Consider the following 23,771-nt stretch of genomic DNA (forward strand, 5'->3'; position numbering starts at 1 on the left):
TTCACGTATCGTTCCGTTTTTTCTTCATTAAAGACATGAGTAACCACCACGCTGCATTTCGGTCCGACTCTCTTCCTTCTACAAATGAAGAACGCCGTTACACTCATAGCAAAGAGTCTGAATACTTATGTAAAGAAGCTATTTCGGTTTCTCATTTTTAATACATTTGCAAAAATGTCGAAAAACCTGTTGTCGCTTTGTCATTATGGGGTATTGTGTGTAAATCATTTAATCAATTTTAGAATAAGGCTGTAACGTAACAAAATGTGGAAAAAGTCATTTCCCGAATTGACTGTACATCAGTAATTTTTTTCAGGAGTCACTAAATGAGAGAAAACAATTGTCCAATAAGAACACTAATTCTCCTATTCAAAACACTTTCTATCATTTGTTCCTACCAAAGCATTCTAACCCATGCATTTTACCTGACTTGGTGTCAGAGTTGTTAGAGTACTGTCTGCTCCCTGCTCCAGCCGCACAGCCCTCACTGTAGTCAGGGTACCGATCATGCTTACCTGGTAAAACACCAGGTAAAATACCAGGTAAAACAACACGTAAAACCAGGGGTGTATTCATTAGTGAACATCGTAGCAAAACATAAGAATATGTTTTGCAGAAGGAAATGGAAACAAGTTTTCTTTCGTTTAGTGCTTTGTGAATACAACCCAGGTAAACAACCAGGTGACTAATGGCTTTACCTGGTTTAAAGGTTCAAATCAATGTTCCACGTTCCATAAATACCATAGACTTTCCATAGCACAGTGTTGTTGTTTTTTCAGTTGAAAAATGCAAATCTTACCCAGCTTCGTTAGCTGTCTATGTCTTTGTTTGTGGCGTTAAAGCCAGTTAGTCCATAGATGCCAAAATAGTATGGTCCGCGATCAAAGAGTTTACAGTTTATTTTCTTTATTGCTTCTAACACAAAGTTCGAGAAATAGGGGTAAGTATGGCTACCTGTCCGTTTGACGGGGTAACTACTCCATCTTCGAGTTTGTAAGTGTGTGTGCATCAACTCTGCATCCATAGATTACTAGTTATCACTGCAGGTCCTAATCCTTGCTGTGCCTCAAGGTTAAACTCTTAATCCTTTTTTACCAAAGTCTTCCCGCAGGAACAATTTAGGTGGTCTACGTCTTTGTGTTGTCAGTAACAATAAAATGTAAAAATGACCTTTTTACATTTACACGCGACATACAACAACCTAATCCAAACTATTAGATGCGATTAAAGGTAGACTCAGCATTTTGAAAACTAAGCAAACAAGTCAAATTACATTGGGAAGATAATATAGTGGCAGTCAGGGGGATTAGAATTTTGTTTTTGTTTACGACTCTATTATCCCTATTACCCACTATTATCACTCTGTTATCATGGAAACAAGACCTGACAGAGGATGTGATGTATGGTGATGTCATGCTCCTGTTTGTTAGGGTACTAGTTCAAATCTAGAGCTAAGAGCCTCTAACAGTGATAGGGGACCTGGACACTCTCACCTGTCCCAGTTTACTAGTACTACTACCGGATTAGTTTATTGTAAGGTCTGGAGATTAGGTCCAATGAAAGATCTGGACATAATGTCATAAAAAGCTAATCAGACAAGATCCCAGACAGGGCTATAGAGATCGTTTAGAAGCGGTCCTTACCGTTAACCCTTTCTCTGATCATCTGACTCCTCCCACACAGTGGGACAAAGGGCTCAGACCCATGGTCCACCTGAGAGAAAAGCATTCTACTGATTAGATTGCGGCATTACAGAGAGACAGACACACACATACACATAGATATACTCCCCCCCATCCCCCCCGACATACACTCACAGCTTCGTGAAAGACAACCTCCACCAGCTGTCGTATTACTCTGTTGGGCGGAGGCAGGAGAGAGGCTTTGTGCTGAGACTCACAGGACTCCAGGATACTGTTCAGATTGACCCTGCGGTGGGCCAGGTCCTCGCACATACTCACTAGCAGGCCGTTCAGGTGGTTACTCAACTGGACCGGCTAGGAGAGACAGGAATAGAGACGATAGACGAGGTATCAATATCTCTCCAAGTACTAATACCAATACGGGAATAGAGAGAATAAGAGAAGTGTAGTGGTGTGCCCGAAACCACTGGAAGACAGAACATGCTTGAGAGAAAGACTTGAGAGACTAACTTTGTTGTGTAACAAGTTTAATGCTTCTCTGATTTTAAATAAATTAACATTGAGGGCCATAGTAATATCAGAGAGCCACATTTGGTATCACTGCTCTGATTAGTCTTATAAGTCTATATGTGGTGTTTGAAAAGAAAATGGCCTCACCTGATTCTGAGGTAGATGATAATTGACAGACCAGTAGAGAGTCATACCCAGTGAATACACCAGCATCTGGCAGAAGACAGACAGATTAGAGCATGACACTTAATATGAGTCAGACATTAAATCCTTCTGAAAACACCCCTGTTTGCCAAAACAATTCACCTCAACAGTGCAGATGGTGTATCCTGGTGTATTGTGTTTGGTTTACACAGGCAAAGCAGTGTCTACACAAGGGCAGCACTTAAAAAACGGTTTTCCTCTCGGGTACCACTAGATGGGGTTATGTGCAAGTTATTACTTGAGGCTCACTGCTGTAAGTGCTTCCATCTACTGTATCAGGAGTACACACGCACATGGCACACATACACACACACAGTATGTTAGTGCTGCCCCCTTGTGTATTAGCTTCAGTACAAGGACTTAGCTCGCTGCAGCAGTGTTTGTGCTGATAGTGCCTTTAATGCTTTTAGTTAATGGTGCTGGCCCGAGGCCATGTGAAGGATGGATTACATCATACTGTAAATCCTCTCTCTCTCTGAGGTGAACCATGAAAAACCACATTCACACCTCTCTAACGATCAACAGCAGAACTGCTACTAATGTCAACATCAGAAACCACATTGTGATAGACGCTAATCTAATGTTAGGTTTACATTTATGCCCCCTGATATATAAGGATAGGATTTTGGGAGGGTTAGCTGATTCTAGATCTGTGCCTACGGGAAACGTGTGTTTGGAGCTGGGACTTGTGTCTGGTGTGTGCTACCTTCTCCATAACATCTTTGGTTGAGGAAGCACAGCCTCGCAGCATTTCTGGCGCAGTAAAGTTGCACGCCTCGTCTGATAGGGCACAGTTCTTAAACGCCAGTGTGCCGGTGCCCGAGAGCAGAAGGGAGGAGGGGCTTATGATGCTACACATACTGTTATGTCCTGAGAAGGGAACAGAAATAAAGATACTGGAAATGACATGCAATACCTGATCAATGTCTCGAAATCATATTTCTCCACAAATCCATATCCCCTTAGTTAGCATGTGGCAAGTAGTATTTAGTATGCAGTAGTTACGACATTATTATTAGTAGTTGTATAGAACAGTATTGTAGTGGGTACCCTTACATAAATGACATATGAATTTCACATGTGATCCACTGGCAAAGCAAATAATATTGCAAAGCGGGGGGCTCACAAGCTTTGAGGGCCCCCAAACCCAGGGGTCAGGCCCCCCAGACAGCTATGCTATGGCTATGCTATCTGGGGGGTCCGACTTCTGGGGGTTGGGGACCCTCAAAGCTCATGAGCAAATTTACTGTAATTTACTGAAATTAGCTTTAAAACTGCAACATTTTCTCTCAGGCTCATGGTAAAATGTGTAGAATAGCAGGAAATTAGCAAAGGGATTCTTGAAAGTCAGGACAATCCTTGTCCGGCAGTGAAACTTTATTTTGATGTAAAGAAAATGATTTTGTTGCATTATTTGAGCTAAACATGTACATTTAGGGGGAAAAAGTGAAAAGAGTTGTTTTTTTCACAATAATTTCTATATCAATAATTTCCATGCCTGCTCAATGCCTGGAAATGCCCTTGTCCGGAGAAAAGGATCTCAATTTCAACCTCTCACAAAAATTTAAAAAAATAACTGGCAGAAATTGATATTAACTGAAAAATTGTCTTATGGAGTTTATTGCAATAGCCCTATGTGACTTTAAAAATCTTTCATGTCAAAACTTACATTCCCAAAAGATCTGTCCAGAGAGGTGGTTTACTCCGTCAGATTTGCCTAAAATCCTAAATTAATCAGGAATGAGCATGGTCAGCTGTACCATAAGGACCCCTTATTCATGTACCCATTACATGTAGTGCAACAATACCTTTAATGTCTGTAAGCAACATTATAATCACCATGGTCACAACCATAAACTGTCAACTCCATCTGCCTGATAGAATATGAATTTTGGTTCAAATCTGTTACATGTAATTAGGGTGAAGGGTCACAAAGCGTGTAAGTGTTCCAAAAATGTTTTTCTGTGATCACATGTGATCTTATGTGAAGTTAATACAAAATCATGTGGTTTTTCAGTAAGGATTCCCAGGAGGAGTATTAGTATTATTTAATAGTAGTGAGTTAGCACATCAGTCGTACCTTTGTATGAGACATCAACCAGGGATTCTGTGGTGCCCAGGAGGAGGGACCACACTTCATCCTCCAGAAGGGGACCTCCTCGAGTCTCCAACACCTCTCCTAGCGTCACAAATGTTCTGCTCATCCTGCTCACACACCTGGAAAATGAGACATTTATCAACTGTTAATTTATCATCAAATCACAGCCTACTTTGCCAAATGGTGATGATTTAACAAAGGCGCATTCGCTGCACAAATGTACCTAACCATAAACATCTTTTACCTTTCTTAAAATCAATACACGGAAGTATATTTTTTTGAAACCTGCATATTTAGTTAAAAGAAATTCATGTTAACAAGCAATATTAACTAGGGAAATTGTGTCACTTTTCTTGTGTTCATTGCATGCAGAGTCAGGGTATATGCAACAGTTTGGGCCGCCTGGCTTGTTGCAAACTACTTTTCCAGAATTTTACATAATTATGACATAACATTGAAGGTTGTGCAATGTAACAGCAATATTTAGACTAACACGGAACCCAAACTGGCTGCCGCGTGCGCCATCGTGCGCTATCGTGCATAAATTTATTTTGTCCCCCTACACCAAACGCGATCACGACACGCAGGTTAAAATATCAAAACAAACTCTGAACCAATGACATTAATTTGGGGAAAGGTCTCAAAGCATTAAACATGTATGGTAATTTAGCTAGTTAGCTTGCAGTTGCTAGCTAATTTGTCCTATTTAGTTAGCTTGCTGTTGCTAGCTAATTTGTCCTGGGATATAAACATTGAGTTGTTATTTTACCTGAAATGCACAAGGTCCTCTACTCCGATAATTAATCCACACATAAAACGGCCAACCGAATCGTTTCTAGTCATCTCTCCTCCTTCCAGGCTTTTTCTTTGAACTTATATGGTGATTGGCATCTACACTTTCATAGTATTACCACGACAACCGGCAAAACATTTCGTCTTTCAATCACCCACATGAGTATAACCAATGAGGAGATGGCACGTGGGTACCTGCTTCTATAAACCAATGAGGAGATGGGAGAGGCAGGACTTGCAGAGCGATCTGCGTCAGAAATAGGAATGACTTCTATTTTAGCCTTTGGCAACGCAGATGCTTGTTGGCGCATGCGAGCAGTATGGGTGCAATAATTGAATAACATGGATTTCTACATTTATTTTGCGACGCTTGCGCACGTGACGTGTCCGGTCTGGTCAGCATGTTAGGGCTGCCACCCGTTTGATAAAATACGGAACGGTTCCTTATTTCACTGAAAGAATAAAAGTTTTGTTCTCGAAATGATAGTTTCCATATTTGACCATATTAGGGCGGCAGGGTAGCCTAGTGGTTAGAGCATTGGACTAGTAACCGGAAGGTTGCAAGTTCAAATAAATTGACCTTTATTTAACTAGGCAAGTCAGTTAATTAAGAACAAATTCTTATTTTCTTTGACGGCCTAGGAACAGTGGGTTAACTGCCTTGTTCAGGGGCAGAACGACAGATTTTTACCTTGTCAGCTCGTGGATTTTATCTTGCAACCTTTCAGTTACTATTATGTATTATATTAAGTTAAAATAAGTGTTCATTGTTCATTCAGTATTGTTGTAATTGTCAATATTACAAATATATACAGTTGGGCTACACAATAATAGTTTGGGCTACACAATAATATGACCACTCTGTGGAAAGGTGAGACTCTTATGAACTTGTACATGTTGTTTTGTTCTAGGACGCCCACAGGCCTCATGACTTGTATGAAGATCCCCCGGTACCAGTTGAAAAAATATATGGAAGTACACAGACCAGTTAAAAGTTTGGACACACCTACTCATTCAAGGGATTTTATTTATTTTTTACTATATTCTACATTGTAGCCCCCCTTTGCCTTGATGACAGCTTCAGGAGGTTTCTACACATTTCCCACTCTTGCACTGCATCCACTCCGGATGCACACCACACACCCTCTCTTCCACCATTTTCTGTCTGTGTGTCAAACATTGTGATAGCTCCTCAGTTGGTCAAGATGGTCAACCCTGCCCATTTTCTTGTTGCAATCCATTACAAGCTCTGGATCAGATATACTGTAAATTCCTACCAATTTTAAATACAACTCCAAAACCACTGCCACTGTCACTTTAGGCCCAGGTTGTGTGGTACAAGGGTGAATGGTGGGACTTGGGGCAGACACACTCCATGGAAATGTAGGCTTCTGACTGCAATCTTCAATGTGATTGATTCTACTGATAGGAGACATTTTTTTAAATAAAATATATGGATTGAAAACTACAGGATAGTTCAAGAAGAGGCTTCCCACTGGTTATTATGGTTCAAGTAGTAACATCCCTGCAACATCATTTTCCAGAGTGACGCCCCAGTCCATCGCTTAGGCCCATGTTGGCCGTTTGAGACATTTGTAGCAACTTTGTCACATGTGTAGAAGTTCTGAGGGTGCTAAAGACAAGCAAACAAATAGCAGACACCACTGAAGCGAACAGCGGGATAATCAGAATTCTGAAGTTCAGCACCACAAAGCAGTGGACAGCAACCTCTCAGGTGCAGCAGCACACTCATTTCTAGAAAATCCTTAAAGATAAATGGGAAAAGCTCTAATCAGGAAGTAAGAACCCTATCAGCCAGGAAGGGGAAGGCTCCCCTATAAACTTGGTAGAATAGTAGCACATGTAATAGTAGATTAGAGAATAGGATAGGACTACTTTGTATATAGTACTACTGACTGTATCCAAAATAAACACTGTACATTACACACTCAACATAATACACACATTACCCATGTCATACATATTGTACATGTCTCGTACAACCACATACATAATGCATATTGCACACTGCCCTTCCACATTATGCCAGTGGTGTATTAACACAGCTCAACTACGCTGTTTAGGTATTTGATAGACATGGGAATAAAGGAGTGCTTATGCATGTTCAGCATACACACATATTGGGACCCTATAGCGTCTGCCTGAGGGGAGAAGCTGATACTCGGAGTGAAGTACATGGAAGGGGTCTGAAATAATTTCTGAGCTTGTCTGATAAGTGTCTGTTCAAAAATGGTCTGCAGGGAGGGATGCTGCCTAAACAAAAATTTAACAAAAATAAAACTCTCCATTGTTTCTTTGAATCTACACCACAACACACAACACATCAGACAATCAGTGGCTCCCAGTCATTTACAGTAGGCTTGGTGATGTATCCCTTTAAATGTGCCACATGCCAACAATCCCGCATATCATGACAACCAATGACATAAAGCAAAAGCTGCCGTGTGAACTTCACTGTACTGTCGTGGTCTGACACTAACTGTACCTCTTGTCACGTGAATGACAAAGACATACTTTGAATTATATTTTAAATATTTGTGTCAGACATTGAGAGGGATATCTAATATAGAGAGTGAGTCTGGGAACTGTGTGTGTGTGTGTGTGTGTGTGTGTGTGTGTGTGTGTGTGTGTGTGTGTGTGTGTGTGTGTGTGTGTGTGTGTGTGTGTGTGTGTGTGTGTGTGTGTGTGTGTGTGTGTGTGTGTGTGTGTGTTGGAGTTTGGAGTACTTGTATCAACAACAAAAGTGATACAGTGGGTTTACAACAGGATACAGAACAGCCCCTAACTATCCAATTATCTCATTTTATTAGCAGGTGATATACTAAATTACACTTCCCGGTTTAAATAGATAGAAAGAAGAACATTCTGTTTATGTGGGCTTCATTTTACCTGGTCACAATCGATATGTGAAGAACTCGAACCTTCAGTAATATCCTTAGCGTCTTCAACACTGCTCCAATATAATCCTTGTGATCAGTGCATGTAGTTTTCTCGTCCTCTCTGTAACTAGGAGCTACAGTCCATCAAGCAACGCAAGACTGTAACCAAACTGTACTCCATGCCAGTGCCTCAACACAAAACAGCCAAATCCATTTCTTCCATTACCAGATCCTTGAAATGTTACGGTGTTTCAAAACGTTTGGTTTCTTCCTGTAAATTGCCACTATTATTAGCCCGCCCTGGCACTAAGAAGTCAATTGGATTACACACGCGCAGTTTGACAGGCATCAGGTCAGAGGCACGACCGCCAATACCGAGCAGGGAAGATCTGTGTTCACAGTCCCCATTAACTTAATATGTCTGACCCCCAGAACCAGCGCTAGAAAATACAGGACATGTTCCATCAAAGCCGCATGACAGTAGTAGCTGTAGAAAGCACTAGTAACCTAATGGCTTTTTAATAGGCACTTACTCCGTTGGCCAAAGCCTATGAGGAAATGAATGGGGGTTTTGTAATTTTTTTTGTATAAATGCCGAGGCCTGTGGTAAACACAGGCTTAGGAGATCGTATATGTTTTGTCCAATGAGATAACCTTATGTGAATTTTTAAAAGTGTATGTAATCAAAACAAGTACATAAAGACTTCATAATTCATAAAGGTCATGTTAACTGACTGATATTTTTCAAACAAAACCGCAAGACGGAGGTGTCCGGGCATCATTGGTCTAAACTACACTGAACAAAAATACGAATGCAACATGTAAGTGTTGGTCCCATGTTCCATGATCTGAAATAAAATAAAAATCCAGAAATGTTAAAACTTATTTGGGAGGTTCAAAATACAAAATACAAAAATTCTAAATACAAAATGTTTAATATTAAACACTCATGAAAATACAAGTGTCATACATCATTTAAATGCTTAACTTCTTGTTAATCCAGCCGCTTTGTCAGATTTCAAAAAGGCTTTACGGCGAAAGCATACCATGCGATTATACAAAAGCATTCAAAACAGTTCCAAACCAGCAGATGCTTCACAAAAGTCAGAAATAGCGATAAAATAAATCACTTACCTTTGAAGATCTTCCTCTGTTTGCAATCTCAAGGGTCTCAGCTACACAACAAATACTGTTTTTGTTCTAAAGTCCTTCTTTATATCCCAAAAAAGTCAGTTTAGTTGGCACGCTTGATTCAGTAATCCACCTGTTCCACTCGTTCAAAATGCATACAAAGGAATCCAAAAATTTACCAATAAACTTCCTCCAAACAAGTCAAACAACGTTTCTAATCAATCCTCAGGTACCCTAATATGTAAATAAAAGATAACATTTAAGATGGAGAATAGTGTGTTCAATACCGGAGATAAATAACGAAGTGCGCGCCCTCATCCATGCTCGCCACAAGACTACAGTCAAAATGAGAGCCACCTTGAAAAACTACAAATTCTAGCTCATTTTTCAAAAAACATGCCTGAAACCCTTTCTAAAGACTGTTGACATCTAGTGGAAGCCATAGGAACTGCAATCTGGGATTTCCCATTCAAAAAAGAGTCGAGTTTTCGCCTGCCATATCAGTTCTGTTATAATCACATACATTATTTTAACAGTTTTAGAAACATCAGAGTGTTTTCTATCCAATTCTACCAATCATATGCATATCCTTTATATGCATAGCTTCTGGGCCTGAGTAACAGGCAGTTTACTTTGTGCACGTCAGTCATCTGAACTTCTGAATACTGTTCCCTATCCCTTAGAAGTTTTAAACACACACAAATAGCGTATCTATCTCACATTCTGGGCAAAAATGTGTTGACATTTCTGTTAGAGAGCATTTCTCATTTGCGAAGATAACCCATCCACCTGACTGGTGTGCAGTTTTATCACACTACACAAGTTTTGATGAAGAGTGCAATTGGCATGTGGACTGCATGAATGTCCACCAGAGCTGTTGCCATAGAGTTTAATGTTAATTTCTATACCATAAGCCGCCTCAGACGTCCTTTTAGAGAATTCGCCAGTACGTCCAATCGGCCTCACAACCACAGGCCACGTGTATGGCGTCGTGTGGGCGAGTGGTTTACTGATGTCAATGTTGTGAACAGAGTGCCCCATGGTGGCGGTGGGGATATGGTATAGGCAGGCATAAGCTACGGACAATTGCATTTTAACGATGGCAATTTGAATGCACAGAGAAACCATGATGAGATCCTGATGTTTATGTTTCATGTTATTATGTTTCACAATTCCTGGAAGCTCAACATTTTCCAGTTCTTCCTTACTCACCAAATACTCACCAAACATATCACCAATTGAGCATGTTTTGGATGCTCTGGATCAATGTGTGTGACAGTTTGTTCCAGTTCCCACCACAAATGTGTATAAACGATCATACAGGAGGTTTTGTAATGATTCCTATGTCGAAGATGTGAAAAATATTTGTTGGTCTGATGTGTGTAATGAGGAACATCAGGATGCTGCACTTGAAGCATTTAAGAAACTGCTTCTTTCGGTTACTGATAGGCATGATAGGCCCATCATGAAACTGACTGTTAGAACTACCAAATCCCCATGGATAGATTATGAATTTAAAAAATGTATGGCTGAGAGGGATGAGGCAAAGGGAATAAAAAAATAATTCTGACAACACAGCAGACATATAGTAGGCAAACATATAGTAAATTGAAAATTCACATAACTAAACTAAAAAGAAGAAGAAGAAACTATACTATGGAACCAAGATAAATTATATGAAGAATGATAGTAAAAAGCTCTGGAGTACTTTAAATGATATTCTGGATGGTAAATTGCTGAGGTTGGTAGCAGAATACATTGTGGCTCCATTTTGCCACATCTCAATTTAAGCCTAGAAGACAGTGTGAGCACTCAGACATGGAGGGTGGCAAAGGTCATTCCGCCACCCAAGAATAGTAGAGCACTCTTTAAAGGTTCAAACAGCTGACAAATTAACTACAGACTTTCAGCATGCTTATAGGGAAGGGCAGTCAACATGCTCGGCACTGAAACAAATGACTGATTATAGGTTAAAGGCTGAAAGAAATTGATAGTAAGAAGATTGTGGGGGCTGTTATGTTAGACTTAAGTGCAGCTTTTGATGTCATTGATCTTATCCAATGTTGAAATACATAGGTGTTATGGATTTTCCTCCCCTGCCTTATTATGCATTGAGAGAAACCTATCAAATAAAAAACAAAGGGTTTTTGTTAATGGAAGCCTGTCTCGTGCAAATTCAGTTGAGTGTGGTGTACTGCAAAGCAGCCGGCCAGGGCCATTATTGTTTTCTGTTTTTACAAATTACCTTCCATTGACCTTGAATAAAGCATGTGTGTCTATGTACGCTGACAACTTAACAGTATACTGTACACATAGGTTGCAACAGTAAAATAAATAACTGAGAAACTTAACATAGAGCTCCAGTCAGTTTTAGAATGGATAACTAGCAATAGGCTTTTGGGACAAATTGCTAAACTTTGTTTAGATCTATTACTGAATAATAGCTCATCACTAACCTAAGGAACCTGGGACTAAACACCTCCCTCTGCAACTGGATCATGGACTTCCTGACAGGCTGCCCCCGGGTGGTGAGGGTAGGTAGCAACACATCTGCCACGCTGATCCTCAACACTGGAGCTCCCCAGGGGTGCATGCTCAGTCCCCTCCTGTACTCCCTGTTCACCCACGAATGCATGGCCAGGCACTACTCCAACACCATCATTAAGTTTGCTGACGACATAACCGACAACGACGAGACAGCCTATATGGAGGAGGTCAGAGACCTGGTGCCAGAATAACAGCCTATCCCTCAACGTAACCAAGACTAAGGAGATGGTTGTGGACTACAGGAAAAGGAGCACCGAGCACGTCCCCATTCTCATCGACAGGGCTGTAGTGGAGCAGGTTGAGTGCTTCAAATTCCTTGGTGTCCACATCAATAACAAACTAGAATGATCCAAACACACCAAGACAGTCGTGAGGAGGGCACAAAAAAGCTTATTCCCCCTCAGGAAACTAAAAAGATTTGACATGGGTCCTGAGCTCCTCAAAAGGTTCTACAGCTGCAACATCGAGGGCATCCTGACCGGTTGCATCACTGCCTGGTATGACAATTGCTCTTCCTCCGACCGCAAGGTACTTCAGGTACTTCAGAGGGTACTTCAGAGGGTAGTGGGCCCAGTACATCACTGGGGCAAAGCTGCCTGCCATCCAGGACATCTACACCAGGCGGTGTCAGGGGAAGGCCCTAAAAATTGTCAAAGACCCCAGCCACCCCAGTCATAGACTGTTCTCTCTACTACCGCATGGCAAGCGGTACCGGAGTGCCAAGTCTAGGACAAAAAAGGCTTCTCAACAGTTTTTACCCCTAAGTCATAAGACTCCTGAAATGGTTACCCGGACTATTTGCATTGTGTGCCTCCTCCCAACCCCTCTTTTTACACTGCTGCTACTCTCTGTTTATCATATATGCATAGTCACTTTAACTATACATTCATGTACATACTACCTCAATTGGGCCGACCAACCAGTGTCTGTATATAGCCTTGCTACACTTATTTTCAAATATTTTTTTACTGTTGTTTTATTTCTTTACTTACCTACACACAGACACACATACTTTTTTTCTCCTCACTATTGGTTAGAGCTTTGTCATGACGTTGCTCTCTTTGGGTACAGCAAGCCCCATCCCCCTCTCCCTGCCCCCGCCTTTCCTCCTTCAACTAGGCTGCTGTGGTCAGAGAGAGGTTGTAAATTCCTGAGGAGAAGACCCTGCCACATGGTCACATAAGAGGCGGAATACATTTTCATAGAGAGCAAAGGAATTTCTTCCACCTCACAGAGGTACGAATACATTTCATGTTCCGGAGAAAGTATAAAAGATCGGTGAAGAATCCAGCTACGAACTGGTCCGTTTGTTACAACTTGGGGAAGCTCATGGGAGACGGTGTGGCCACATTACCATAATGCTGTTTATATAATAGCCTCAGATATGAGGTTTACATCAAATTGTTGTATAAGATGAATGAGTGAGTATGATACTGTTTGTAAAATTGTGTAATATGATTTTGGACTGTTTAATGAAGGAAAATCCAATTCCCTTTTGATTTGAACTAAATCAGAGGACCGCCCCTGAGCCCAGTTAGGGTCAGGCATCCTGGGACAGCCCCTTTTCTGCAATTCCGAATAAAACCCAACTTTGAGAAATTATCACCAGACCATGTTTTTCTCCATTAGGAGAGGATGAAGGTTGCAGGCCATTGCAGAATCTTTTACCCATACCACGTGGGTAAACTCTTAGACTATCGATACCGACAGAATAAGAACAAGTCTTTGATATTAATTACTAGTCTGCAGCTAGGAATTCGGGAACATTGAACGCGAAGAACGACAACTGCCGAAATATCCATTCTATAACGAATGAAGGAATGTCACTCAACAATCCACTCTAACCACAACAGAGAGAGAGCGAGAGAGCGAGAGAGAAGGAGAGAGATGGGCAATTCTACAAAAGAAACAAACTTTTCACCAGCGATCAAAACGACACACTGAGCGTAAATATATATACAGTATATTGATTTCAATTGTTCCCGAATGAGTGAGCGTTCATGTGCAAAGGATTAGCATTTCAATTGACGTCTATCGACGTCACCGCACGAAGAGGCAAAAACAAACTTACCCCCACCGCAACGTCCCCCAAAGGCTAACTTTCTAGCCCCTGCTATCTGCTTGCTTGCTAACCCGGTCTGCTAACTGCTAACTTGCCTGCCCGGTCTGCTAACTGCTAGCCCTTGCTAACTGCTTGCTTGCTAACCTGGTCTGCTAACTGCTAGCCCCTGCTAACTGCTTGCTAACCCGGCCCCGATCTACTAACTGCTAGCTGCCAGGCCTGCTAACTGCTAGCCCATGCTAACTGCTTGCTTGCTAACCCGGCCTGCTAACTGCTAGCTTGCCCCGGTCTACTAGCTGCTAGCTTGTTTAGCCCCGGCCTACTAACTGTTAGCTTGTTAGCATCGGTCTGCTAACTGTCTGAATCGCCGTGTCCCCAGCCAGCCCAACAACTCACTGGACCCATATGTTCACTTGGCTACGCATGCCTCTCTCTAATATTAATATGCCTTGTCCATTAATGTCCTGGTTAGTGATTATTGTCTTATTTCACTGTAGAGCTTCTAGCCCTGCTCAATATGCCTTAACCAACCATGTTATTCCACCTCCTACATATGCGATTGTTACGCCCCTGAAAACAGGGGAGAAATAATCACGAGAGTGATACGGTATTGTTTTCTCAATTAAACTTTTAGTTCAATCATTTCACAAAAGTAACACATTACAAAACAACAGAAAAACCATTATACAAATAACACAGCAAAATATCTTATTAACAACGCACATGTTCATTCACAATCGAAATAAGATGGCAGCTACTCTCAGTACGATGCTATTCTTCGCTACAACCGAGCAGGGCTCATATTACTCTCTGCAAACTTAACTCTAACTTCCTCAAGATGTTACTAAGATACACCTTAAACACTCTTAACATGTTAGCAAGTAATAACATTTCTATTACTCTTTTTTATCATCAATAAAGTACCTGAAAACAGGGGAGAAATAATCACGAGAGTGATACGGTATTGGTTTCTCAATTCAACTTTTTCAATGAGAAAAGACCGCGATTTCCCCAGGAATATGGGTGGAGACCAGAGCAATCGATCTCCGGCTCATAGATTAAGAGCATTTCGTAGATGACAGATTAACACTTTTAGGCACCACAAAATAAAGTAATCAATATAACGTTTACACATTACTCTCACAATTCATACCCTTTGACAGATTTGAACTTTAACACAATTATATGAATGTTATCAATCTCTATCAACTAATACTGAATGCATCTTCTTTTTAACCTTAGATACCGAAGATCCTCACATACTATGAACTTACTAATACTATTTAATGTATAACAGGCTATGAATATTTCCTTTAACCTGTCACATGATAACATCACCTGGTTTAATCATCTCTAGAGACTATATCTCTCTCTTCATTACTCAATACCTAGGATTACCTCCAATGTACTCACATCCTACCTTACCTTTGTCTGTACACTATGCCTTGAATCTATGCTATCGTGCCCAGAAACCTGCTCCTTTTACTCTCTGTTCTGAACATGCTAGACGGCCAGTTCATATAGTCTTTAGCCGTACCCTTATCCTACTTCTCCTCTGTTCTTCTGGTGATGTGGAGGTTAATCCAGGTCCTGCAGTGCCTAGCTCCACTCCTATTCCCCAGGTGCTCTCATTTGTTGACTTCTGTAAACGTAAAAGCCTTGGTTTCATGCATGTTAACATTAGAAGCCTACTCCCTAAGTTTGTTTTACTCATTGCTTTAGCACACTCTGCCAACCCAGATGTCTTAGCCGTGTCTGAATCCTGGTTTAGGAAAACCACCAAAAACCCTGAAATCTCCATTGCTAACTATAACGTTTTCCGCCAAGATAGAACTGCCAAAAGGGGTGGTGTTGAAAGCTACTGCAAAGATAGCCTGCAGAGTTCTGTATTACTATTGAAGTCTGTACCCAAACAATTTGAGCTTCTACTTCTAAAAATTCACCTTTTACAAGTCTCTCACTGTTGCCGCTTGCTATAGACCTCCCTCTGCCCCCAGCTGTGCTCGTGCTACTAGGTGACCTAAATTGGGACATGCTTAACACCACGGCCATCCTACAAACTAAGCTTGATGCCCTCAATCTCACACAAATGATCAATTAACCTACCAGATACAACCCCAAATCAGTAAACACGGGCACCCTCATAGATGTCATCCTAACTAATTCGCCCTCCAAATACACCTCTGCTGTTTTCAATCAAGATCTCAGTGATCACTGCCTCATTGCCTGCATCCGTAATGGGTCTGCGACCAAACGACCACCCCTCATCACTGTCAAACACTCCCTGAAAACCTCTGCGAGCAGGCCTTTCTAATCGACCTGGCCGGGGTATCCTGGAATGACATTGACCTCATCCCGTCAGTAGATGATGCCCGGCTATTTTTTAAAAGCGCCTTCCTCACCATCTTAAATGAGCATGCCCCTCTCAAAAAATTTAGAACTAGGAATAGATATAGTCCTTCGTTCACTCCAGACCTGTCTGCCCTTGACCAGCACAAACACATTCTGTGGCATTCTACATTAGCATCGAATAGCCCCCGTGATATGCAACTCTTCAGGGAAGTTAGGAACAAATATACACAGGCTGTTAGAAAAGCTAAGGGAAGCTTTTTCAAACAGAATTTTGCATCCTGTAGTACTAACTCAAAAAGGTTATGGGACACTGTAAAGTCCATGGAGAATAAGAGCACCTCCTCCCAGCTGCCCACTGCTCTGAGGCTAGGAAACACTGTCACCACCGATAAATCCACTATAATTGAGAATTTCAATAAGCATTTCTCTACGGCTGGCCATGCTTTCCACATGGCTACCCCTACCCTGGTCAACTGCCCGGCACCCTCCACAGCAACCCGCCAAAGCCCCCACCATTTCTCCTTTACCCAAATCCAGATAGCTGATGTTCTGAAAGAGCTGCAAAATCTGGACCCCTACAAATCAGCCGGGCTAGACAATCTGGACCCTCTCTTTCTGAAATTATCTGCCGAAATTGTTGCAACCCCTATTACTAGCCTGTTCAAACACTCTTTCGTATCGTCTGAGATTGCCAAAGATTGGAAAGCTGCCGCGGTCATCCCCCTCTTCAAAGGGGGTGACACTCTAGACCCAAACTGCTACAGACCTATATCTAACCCACCCTGTCTTTCTAAGGTCTTCGAAAGCCAAGTTAACAAACAGATTACTGACCATTTCGAATCCCACCATACCTTCTCCGCTATGCAATCTGGTTTCAGAGCTGGTCATTGGTGCACCTCAGCCACGCTCAGGGTTCTTGTTAGAGGAATTCTAAATTCCTATATGTTTTGTAGCCAAAACCAAATTCACTCTCTCTATTTCATAATTTATCATTTTGCATGAAATAGATCGAGACCAGTCTTAAAAACAAGTTCAGCATTTATTCTTGATGAGTACTGACCCAAAATACAAAGAACATTACATTTTAAAGAGAGAACATAAAATGACGTCATCAGTTTCACACACTCTCTCCGATCCACACAATAGCGCAGTGTCTTCAGGTCTGGAGTCTTCTTCTACTCCCCTCATAAAACAAACATTCCAATCTGTCTAAAATACATTTTCTCCTCCACTAATGGAACATCAAAGATCATTCTTATCTGTCAGAAAATATATACCATCCCTCTCCCTTAAACCCGCAAGGTTAATTCGTTTTACCTACATTTTCGGTCCTAGTTTAACCAAAAATCCATACATTTCATACCATAACATAACAGTATTAAAACTTAATGGTTCTAATAAAAATGTATACATAATTAATCATTTCAACTATAATTTCCTCCAACAGTTCTAAACATCATCATAACCGCCATCGATAAGAGACATTACTGTGCAGCCGTATTCATCGACCTGGCCAAGGCTTTCGACTCTGTCAATCACAACATTCTTATTGGCAGACTCGACAGCCTTGGTTTCTCAAATGATTGCCTCGGCTGTTTTACCAACTACTTCTCTGACAGAGTTCAGTCTGTCAAATCGGAGGGCCTGTTGTGCGGACCTCTGACAGTCTCTATGGGTGTGCCACTGTGTTCAAATCTCGGGCCGACTCTCTTTTCTGTATACATCAATGATGTTGCTGGTGATTCTCTGATCCACCTCTACGCAGACCACACCATTCTGTATACTTCTGGCCCTTCCTTGGACACTGTGTTAACTAACCTCCAGACGAGCCTCAATGCCATACAACTCTCCTTCCGTGGCCTCCAACTGCTCTTAAACTCAAGTAAAACTAAATGCATGCTATTCAACCGATCACTGCCCGCACCTGCTCGCCCGTCCAGCATCACTACTATGGACGGCTCTGACTTAGAATACGTGGACAACTACAAATACCTGGGTGTCTGGTTAGACTGTAAACTCTCCTTCCAGAGTCACATTAAGCACATTAATCTCCAATCCAAAATTAAATCTAGAATCTGCTTCCTATATTGCAACAAAGCTTCCTTCACTCATGCTGCCAAACATACCCTTGTAAAACTGACCATCCTACAGATCCTCGACTTCGGTGATGTCATCTATAAAATAGCCTCCAACACTCTACTCAACAAGCTGGATGCAGTCTATCACAGTGCCATCCGTTTTGTCACCAAAGCCCCATACACTACCCACCATTGCGATCTGTACACTCTCGTTGGTTGGCCCTCGCTTCATACTCGTCGCCAAACCCACTGGCTACAGGTTATCTACAAGTCTCTGCTAGGTAAAGCCCCGCCTTATCTCAGCTCACTGGTCACCATAGCAGCACCCACTCGTAGTACGCGCTCCAATAGGTATATCTCACTGGTCACCCCCAAAGCCAATTCCTCCTTTGGTCGTATTTCCTTCCAGTTCTCTGTTGCCCATGACTGGAACGAATTGCAAAAATCTCTGAAGCTGGAGACTCACATCTCCCTCACTGGCTTTAAGCACCAGCTGTCAGAGCAGCTCACTGCACCTGTACATAGCCCATCTGTAAACAGCCCATCTATCTACCTACCTCATCCCCATACTGGTATTTATTTATTTATTTAATTTGCTCCTTTGCACCCCAGTATCTCTACCTGCACATTCATCCTCTGCCGATCTACCATTCCAGTGTTTAATTGCTATATTGTAATTATTTAGCCACCATGGCCTATTTATTTCCTTAATTTACCTCATTTGCACTCACTGTATAAAGACTTTTTGTTTTCTTTTGTTCTACTGTATTATTGACTGTATGTTTTGTTTATTCCATGTGTAACTGTGTGTTGTTGTATGTGTCGAATTGCTACGCTTTATCTTGGCCAGGTCGCAGTTGCAAATGAGAACTTGTTCTCAACTAGCCTAACTGGTTTTAAATAAAGGTGAACTATATATATATTTTTAAACATTGGTACCCCAGGTAATCTTACATACAGTCAGATGGAACTATTGGATATAAGAGCAACGTCAACTCACCATCATTACGACCAGGAATACGACTTTCCTGAAGCGGGTCCTCTGTTTTACCCACTACCCAGGACAATGGATCGGATCCCAGCCGATTGATGCATAATTGATGCATAAACAGTATTATAACATAGTCTTGTAATTTTTTATTTTTAATAGGTTTGTACATTTTTGCAAATTTATCGCTTCGCTTTGTCATTATGGGTATTGTGCAAGGTTGTAATATTGATGTTGTGAATTGATGTTGTGCAAGGTTGTAATATCTTCAATTTGTTTTTGTTATTTCCTGTTTTACAGCTTCGATGCTCTGGAGCCTGGTGTTGTTGTCGCCAAGGAACGTTCAGGACCAGTCGGGAACAGGTTTCAGCTCCTGCGCAACGCGGATATCCTTCCTCCCATAGATGGTCTGCCTGTACAAGCACCACCTGGACTGGACACAGCTAGACAAACATATCTTTTTGTGAAAATCAGGGAGTTTTGCGATGAAGAGGCAATGAACATCACATGCCCTGCACCAATATCAAGGGCAGGACAGAAACAATCTCTCCAAATATAGATTCCCTTGATCATGCGTGGTTCGGGGCGGACCAGTCATAAGCATTATCTGCAGTTCCTCTATTTCAATGATTCTCTCCTAACACACATGCCATACTTTGCTGCTACTATTTTTTTTTCCTGCTGGTCAGCCATTTTACACCTGATTGTATGCATATAACTACCTCATCTATTTCTGATATTGCTACTATGCAAGTGGAAGAATTGTAACGGCTGTGGGAAGGAGAGGACCAAGGTGCACCGAGGTATGTGTCAATATTTATTTAATGAACACAGACATAACAAAAATAACACCGCGAACGACTGAAACAGTTCTGGCTGGTGCAGACACCCAACAGAAAACAACTAACCACAAGGGTGAAACCAGGCTGCCTAAGTATGGTTCTCAATCAGAGACAACGATTGACAGCTGCCTCTGATTGGGAACCATACCAGGCCAAACACATAGAAATACAAACATAGAACAAAACATAGAATGCCCACCACAACTCACGCCCTGACCAACCTAAAATAGAGACATAAAAAAAGGAACTAAGGTCAGGACGTGACAAGAATATTTTGAAGATAAATACACAACGCAGAGGATGAGAGGTCAATAGAGTACTAGCGATGAATGGAAATAGGGGTTATTCTATAAATAAATGGTCAGAGACATGGGAGGAATTTCAGTTCGGGGACTCATAGTTACATGCAAGTTCTCATTGGTCCAAATTGTTTATACATTGAAACTGAAATAGGATAATTTTTATTTGGCCATTGGCCCAGGTTTATTGCAAGGAATTCAAATGGTCAACCACAGGGCTAGGTTGTATGACTACATCCTGTTCCTTCCTGTTTCCTGGAAGGATATTGATCTCATCCCATCAGTAGAGGATTCCTGGTTGTTTTCAAAAGTGCCTTCCTCACCATCTTAAATAAGCACGACCCTTTTAAAAAACGTAGAACAAAGAACAGATATAGCCTTGGTTCACTCCAGACTTGACTGCCCTTGACCAGGACAAAAACATCCTGTGGCGCATTGCACTAGATTTGAATAGTCCCAGCGATATGCAACTTTTCAGGGAAGTCAGAAACAAATATACACAGTCAGTTAGGAAAGCAAAGGCTAGCTTTTTCAAACAGAAATGTGCATCCTGCAGCACTAATTCCCAAATGTTTTGGGACACTGCAAAGTCCATGGAGAAAAAGAGCACTGCCTCTCAGCTGCCCACTGCACTGAGGCTAGGAAACACTGTCACCACTGATTCACCACTGACGAATTTCAGGAAGCATTTCTCTACGGCTGGCCACGCTTTCCACCTGGCTAGCCCAACCCCGGCCAACACCTCTGGACACCCTGCAACAACTGGCCCAAGCCCCCCCCCCCCTCGCTTCTCCTTCACCAAAATCCAGACAGCTGATGTTCTGAAAGAGCTGCAGTATCTGGATCCTTACGAATCAGCTGGGCTAGACAATCTGGACCCTTTCTTCCTAAAATTATTGGCCGCCATTGTCGCAACCCCTATTACTAGTCTGTTCAACCTCTCTTTTGTATCATCTGAGATTCCTAAAGATTGGAAAGTGGCCGGGGTCATTCAAACTGTTACAGACCTATATCCATCCTGCCCTAACTTTCTAAAGTCTTAGAAAGACAAGTGAACAAACAGATCACTGACCATCTCAAATCCCACCGTACCTTCTCCGCTATACAATCCAGTTTCCGAACTGGTCACGGGTGCACCTCAGCCACGCTCAAGGTCCTAAATGATATCATAACCACCATCAGTAAAATACAGTACTGTGCAGCCATCTTCATCGACCTGTCCAAGGCTTTCAACTGCACATCTATCACTCCAGTGGTTATTGTTAAATTGTAATTACTTTGCCACTATGGCCTATTTATTGCGTTACCTCCTTACTTCATTTGCACACACTGTATGCAGATTTTCTATAGTGTTATTGACTGTACATTTGCTTATCCCATGTGTAACTCTGTATTGTTGTTGTTTGTCGCACTGCTTTGCTTTATCTTGGCCAGGTCGCAGTTGTAAATGAGAACTTGTTCTCAACTGGCCTACCTGGTTAAATAAAGATGGAATTAAAAATAAATAAAAATTGTTCTGTGGTGAGAATAACAGAAGAGAATCACTGGAGAGAATCACTGAGAACAGGGAAGAAATGACCATCTACCCTCTACTTCCAATCATGATTTGTTCTCTTTGTATTAACCTATTTTCCTCCTCCTTATTGGCTTTGGGGTCTATGTTATTGAAGAATAACATCAACTGTTAACACAAGAAACCGTTTGGCTGTACCATTTACACCTTTTGTAGAGACCCATCCACTTTGCAAGATGTGGCCAGTGGTGTAAAGTACTTTGGTAAAAATACTTTCAAGTACAAAATTATTTTTGGGGTATCTGTATCTGTGCTTTACTTTACTATTTATATTTCTGACAACTTTTGCTTCACTACATTCCAAAATAAAATAATGTACATTTTCCCCGACAACCAAAAGTACTTGTTACATTTTGAAAGGAAAATTGTACAATTCACACACTTATCATGAGAACATCCCTGGTCATCCCTAGTGCATCTGATCTGGCAGACTCACTAAACACAAATGCTTCTTTGTAAATTATGTCTGAGTGTTAGTATGCCCCTAGCTATCTGTCAATAAAAAATGTTTTAACAATTGTGCCGTCTGGTTTGCTTAATACAAGGAATTTAAAATTATTTAATCTTTTACTTTTACTTATGATACCTAAGTATTTTAAAACCAAATACTTTGAGTAGTTGTTGGAGTCTATCTAGAAGATAGCGAAGGAGTCAGGCACAGGACCAGCCACCACCGGCCTGAGGAGAGACACATGTAACGAGGGGTTAATACGGTAACCATGGGGGAGCTGTAACCTATAGCAAACCTCGTTCAGTCTCCTCAGGACTGGGTCCACATACCGCGGACCCAGCTTCTGGCAGGGCAGGTGAAGGGGCAGGTTTCGGGTCGAGAGCCAGACCCGATCCCCTGATGCATACACCGGGGCCTCACTGCGGTGGCGGTCGGCACTCATCTTCTGCCGCCTGGTGGCCCTTTGCAGACACAGATGGGCAGCGTCCCATGCCTCGTTCTGGCTCTGATACCATGGTGCCAGGACCGGCTGGTAACCTAGCACACACTGAAAATGTGACAGGTTAGTGGAGGAGTGCCGGAGGGAGTTTTGAGCCATCTCTGCCCAGGGGAGAAACATTACCCACTCCCCCGGCCGGTCATGGCAATAGGACCGCAGAAACCTACCCACCTCCTGGTTGACTCTTTCCACCTGCCAGTTGCTCTCGGGGTGAAAACCTGAGGTCAGGCTGACCGAGACCCCCAGGCGCTCCATAAACGCCCTCCAGACTTTAGACATGAATTGGGGACCCCGATCAGAAACTATATCCTCAGGCACCCCGTAGTGCCGGAATACGTGGGTGAATAGGGCCTCCGCAGTCTGTAGGGCCGTAGGGAGACCGGGCAAAGGAAGGAGACAGCAGGACTTAGAAAACCGATCCACGACGACTAGGATCGTGGTGTTACCCCGCGAGGGTGGAAGATCCGTCAGGATATCCACCGAGAGGTGTGACCACGGTCGCTGTGGAACGGGAAGGGGTTGTAATTTCCCTCTGGGCAGGTGTCTAGGTGCCTTGCACTGTGCGCACACCGAACAGGAGGACACATAAACCCTCACGTCCTTGGCTAACGTGGGCCATCAGTACTTCCCAGTAATACAGCGCACTGTCCGGCCGATGCCAGGATGACCAGAGGAGGGTGAAGTGTGGGCCCAACAGATCAAACGATCGCGGACATTGAACGGAACATACTTATGCCCAACCGGACACTGGGTAGGGTGTGGGCTCTGAACGTGACGCCCGTTCGATTTCCGCGTCCACCTC

At 42.2% G+C, this 23,771-nt stretch overlaps 1 protein-coding gene across 1 annotated transcript in view; it reads right to left on the bottom strand.

The window, feature by feature from the left end:
* LOC109898821 (FERM and PDZ domain-containing protein 2-like) overlaps positions 1-22,985 on the bottom strand; it is a 62,544-nt gene extending 39,559 nt beyond the window's left edge. Inside the window, 7 exon segments of the mRNA XM_031835007.1 lie at positions 426-515; positions 1,644-1,713; positions 1,818-1,997; positions 2,301-2,366; positions 3,064-3,227; positions 4,438-4,574; positions 22,891-22,985. Coding sequence (XP_031690867.1) covers positions 426-515; positions 1,644-1,713; positions 1,818-1,997; positions 2,301-2,366; positions 3,064-3,227; positions 4,438-4,574; positions 22,891-22,985 — 802 coding nt within the window.
* Between the last annotated feature and the right edge of the window lie 786 nt (positions 22,986-23,771).

Source organism: Oncorhynchus kisutch, linkage group LG11 (genome assembly GCF_002021735.2).
Source record: "Oncorhynchus kisutch isolate 150728-3 linkage group LG11, Okis_V2, whole genome shotgun sequence".
In the NCBI taxonomy this organism is placed as follows: Eukaryota; Metazoa; Chordata; class Actinopteri; order Salmoniformes; family Salmonidae; genus Oncorhynchus; species Oncorhynchus kisutch.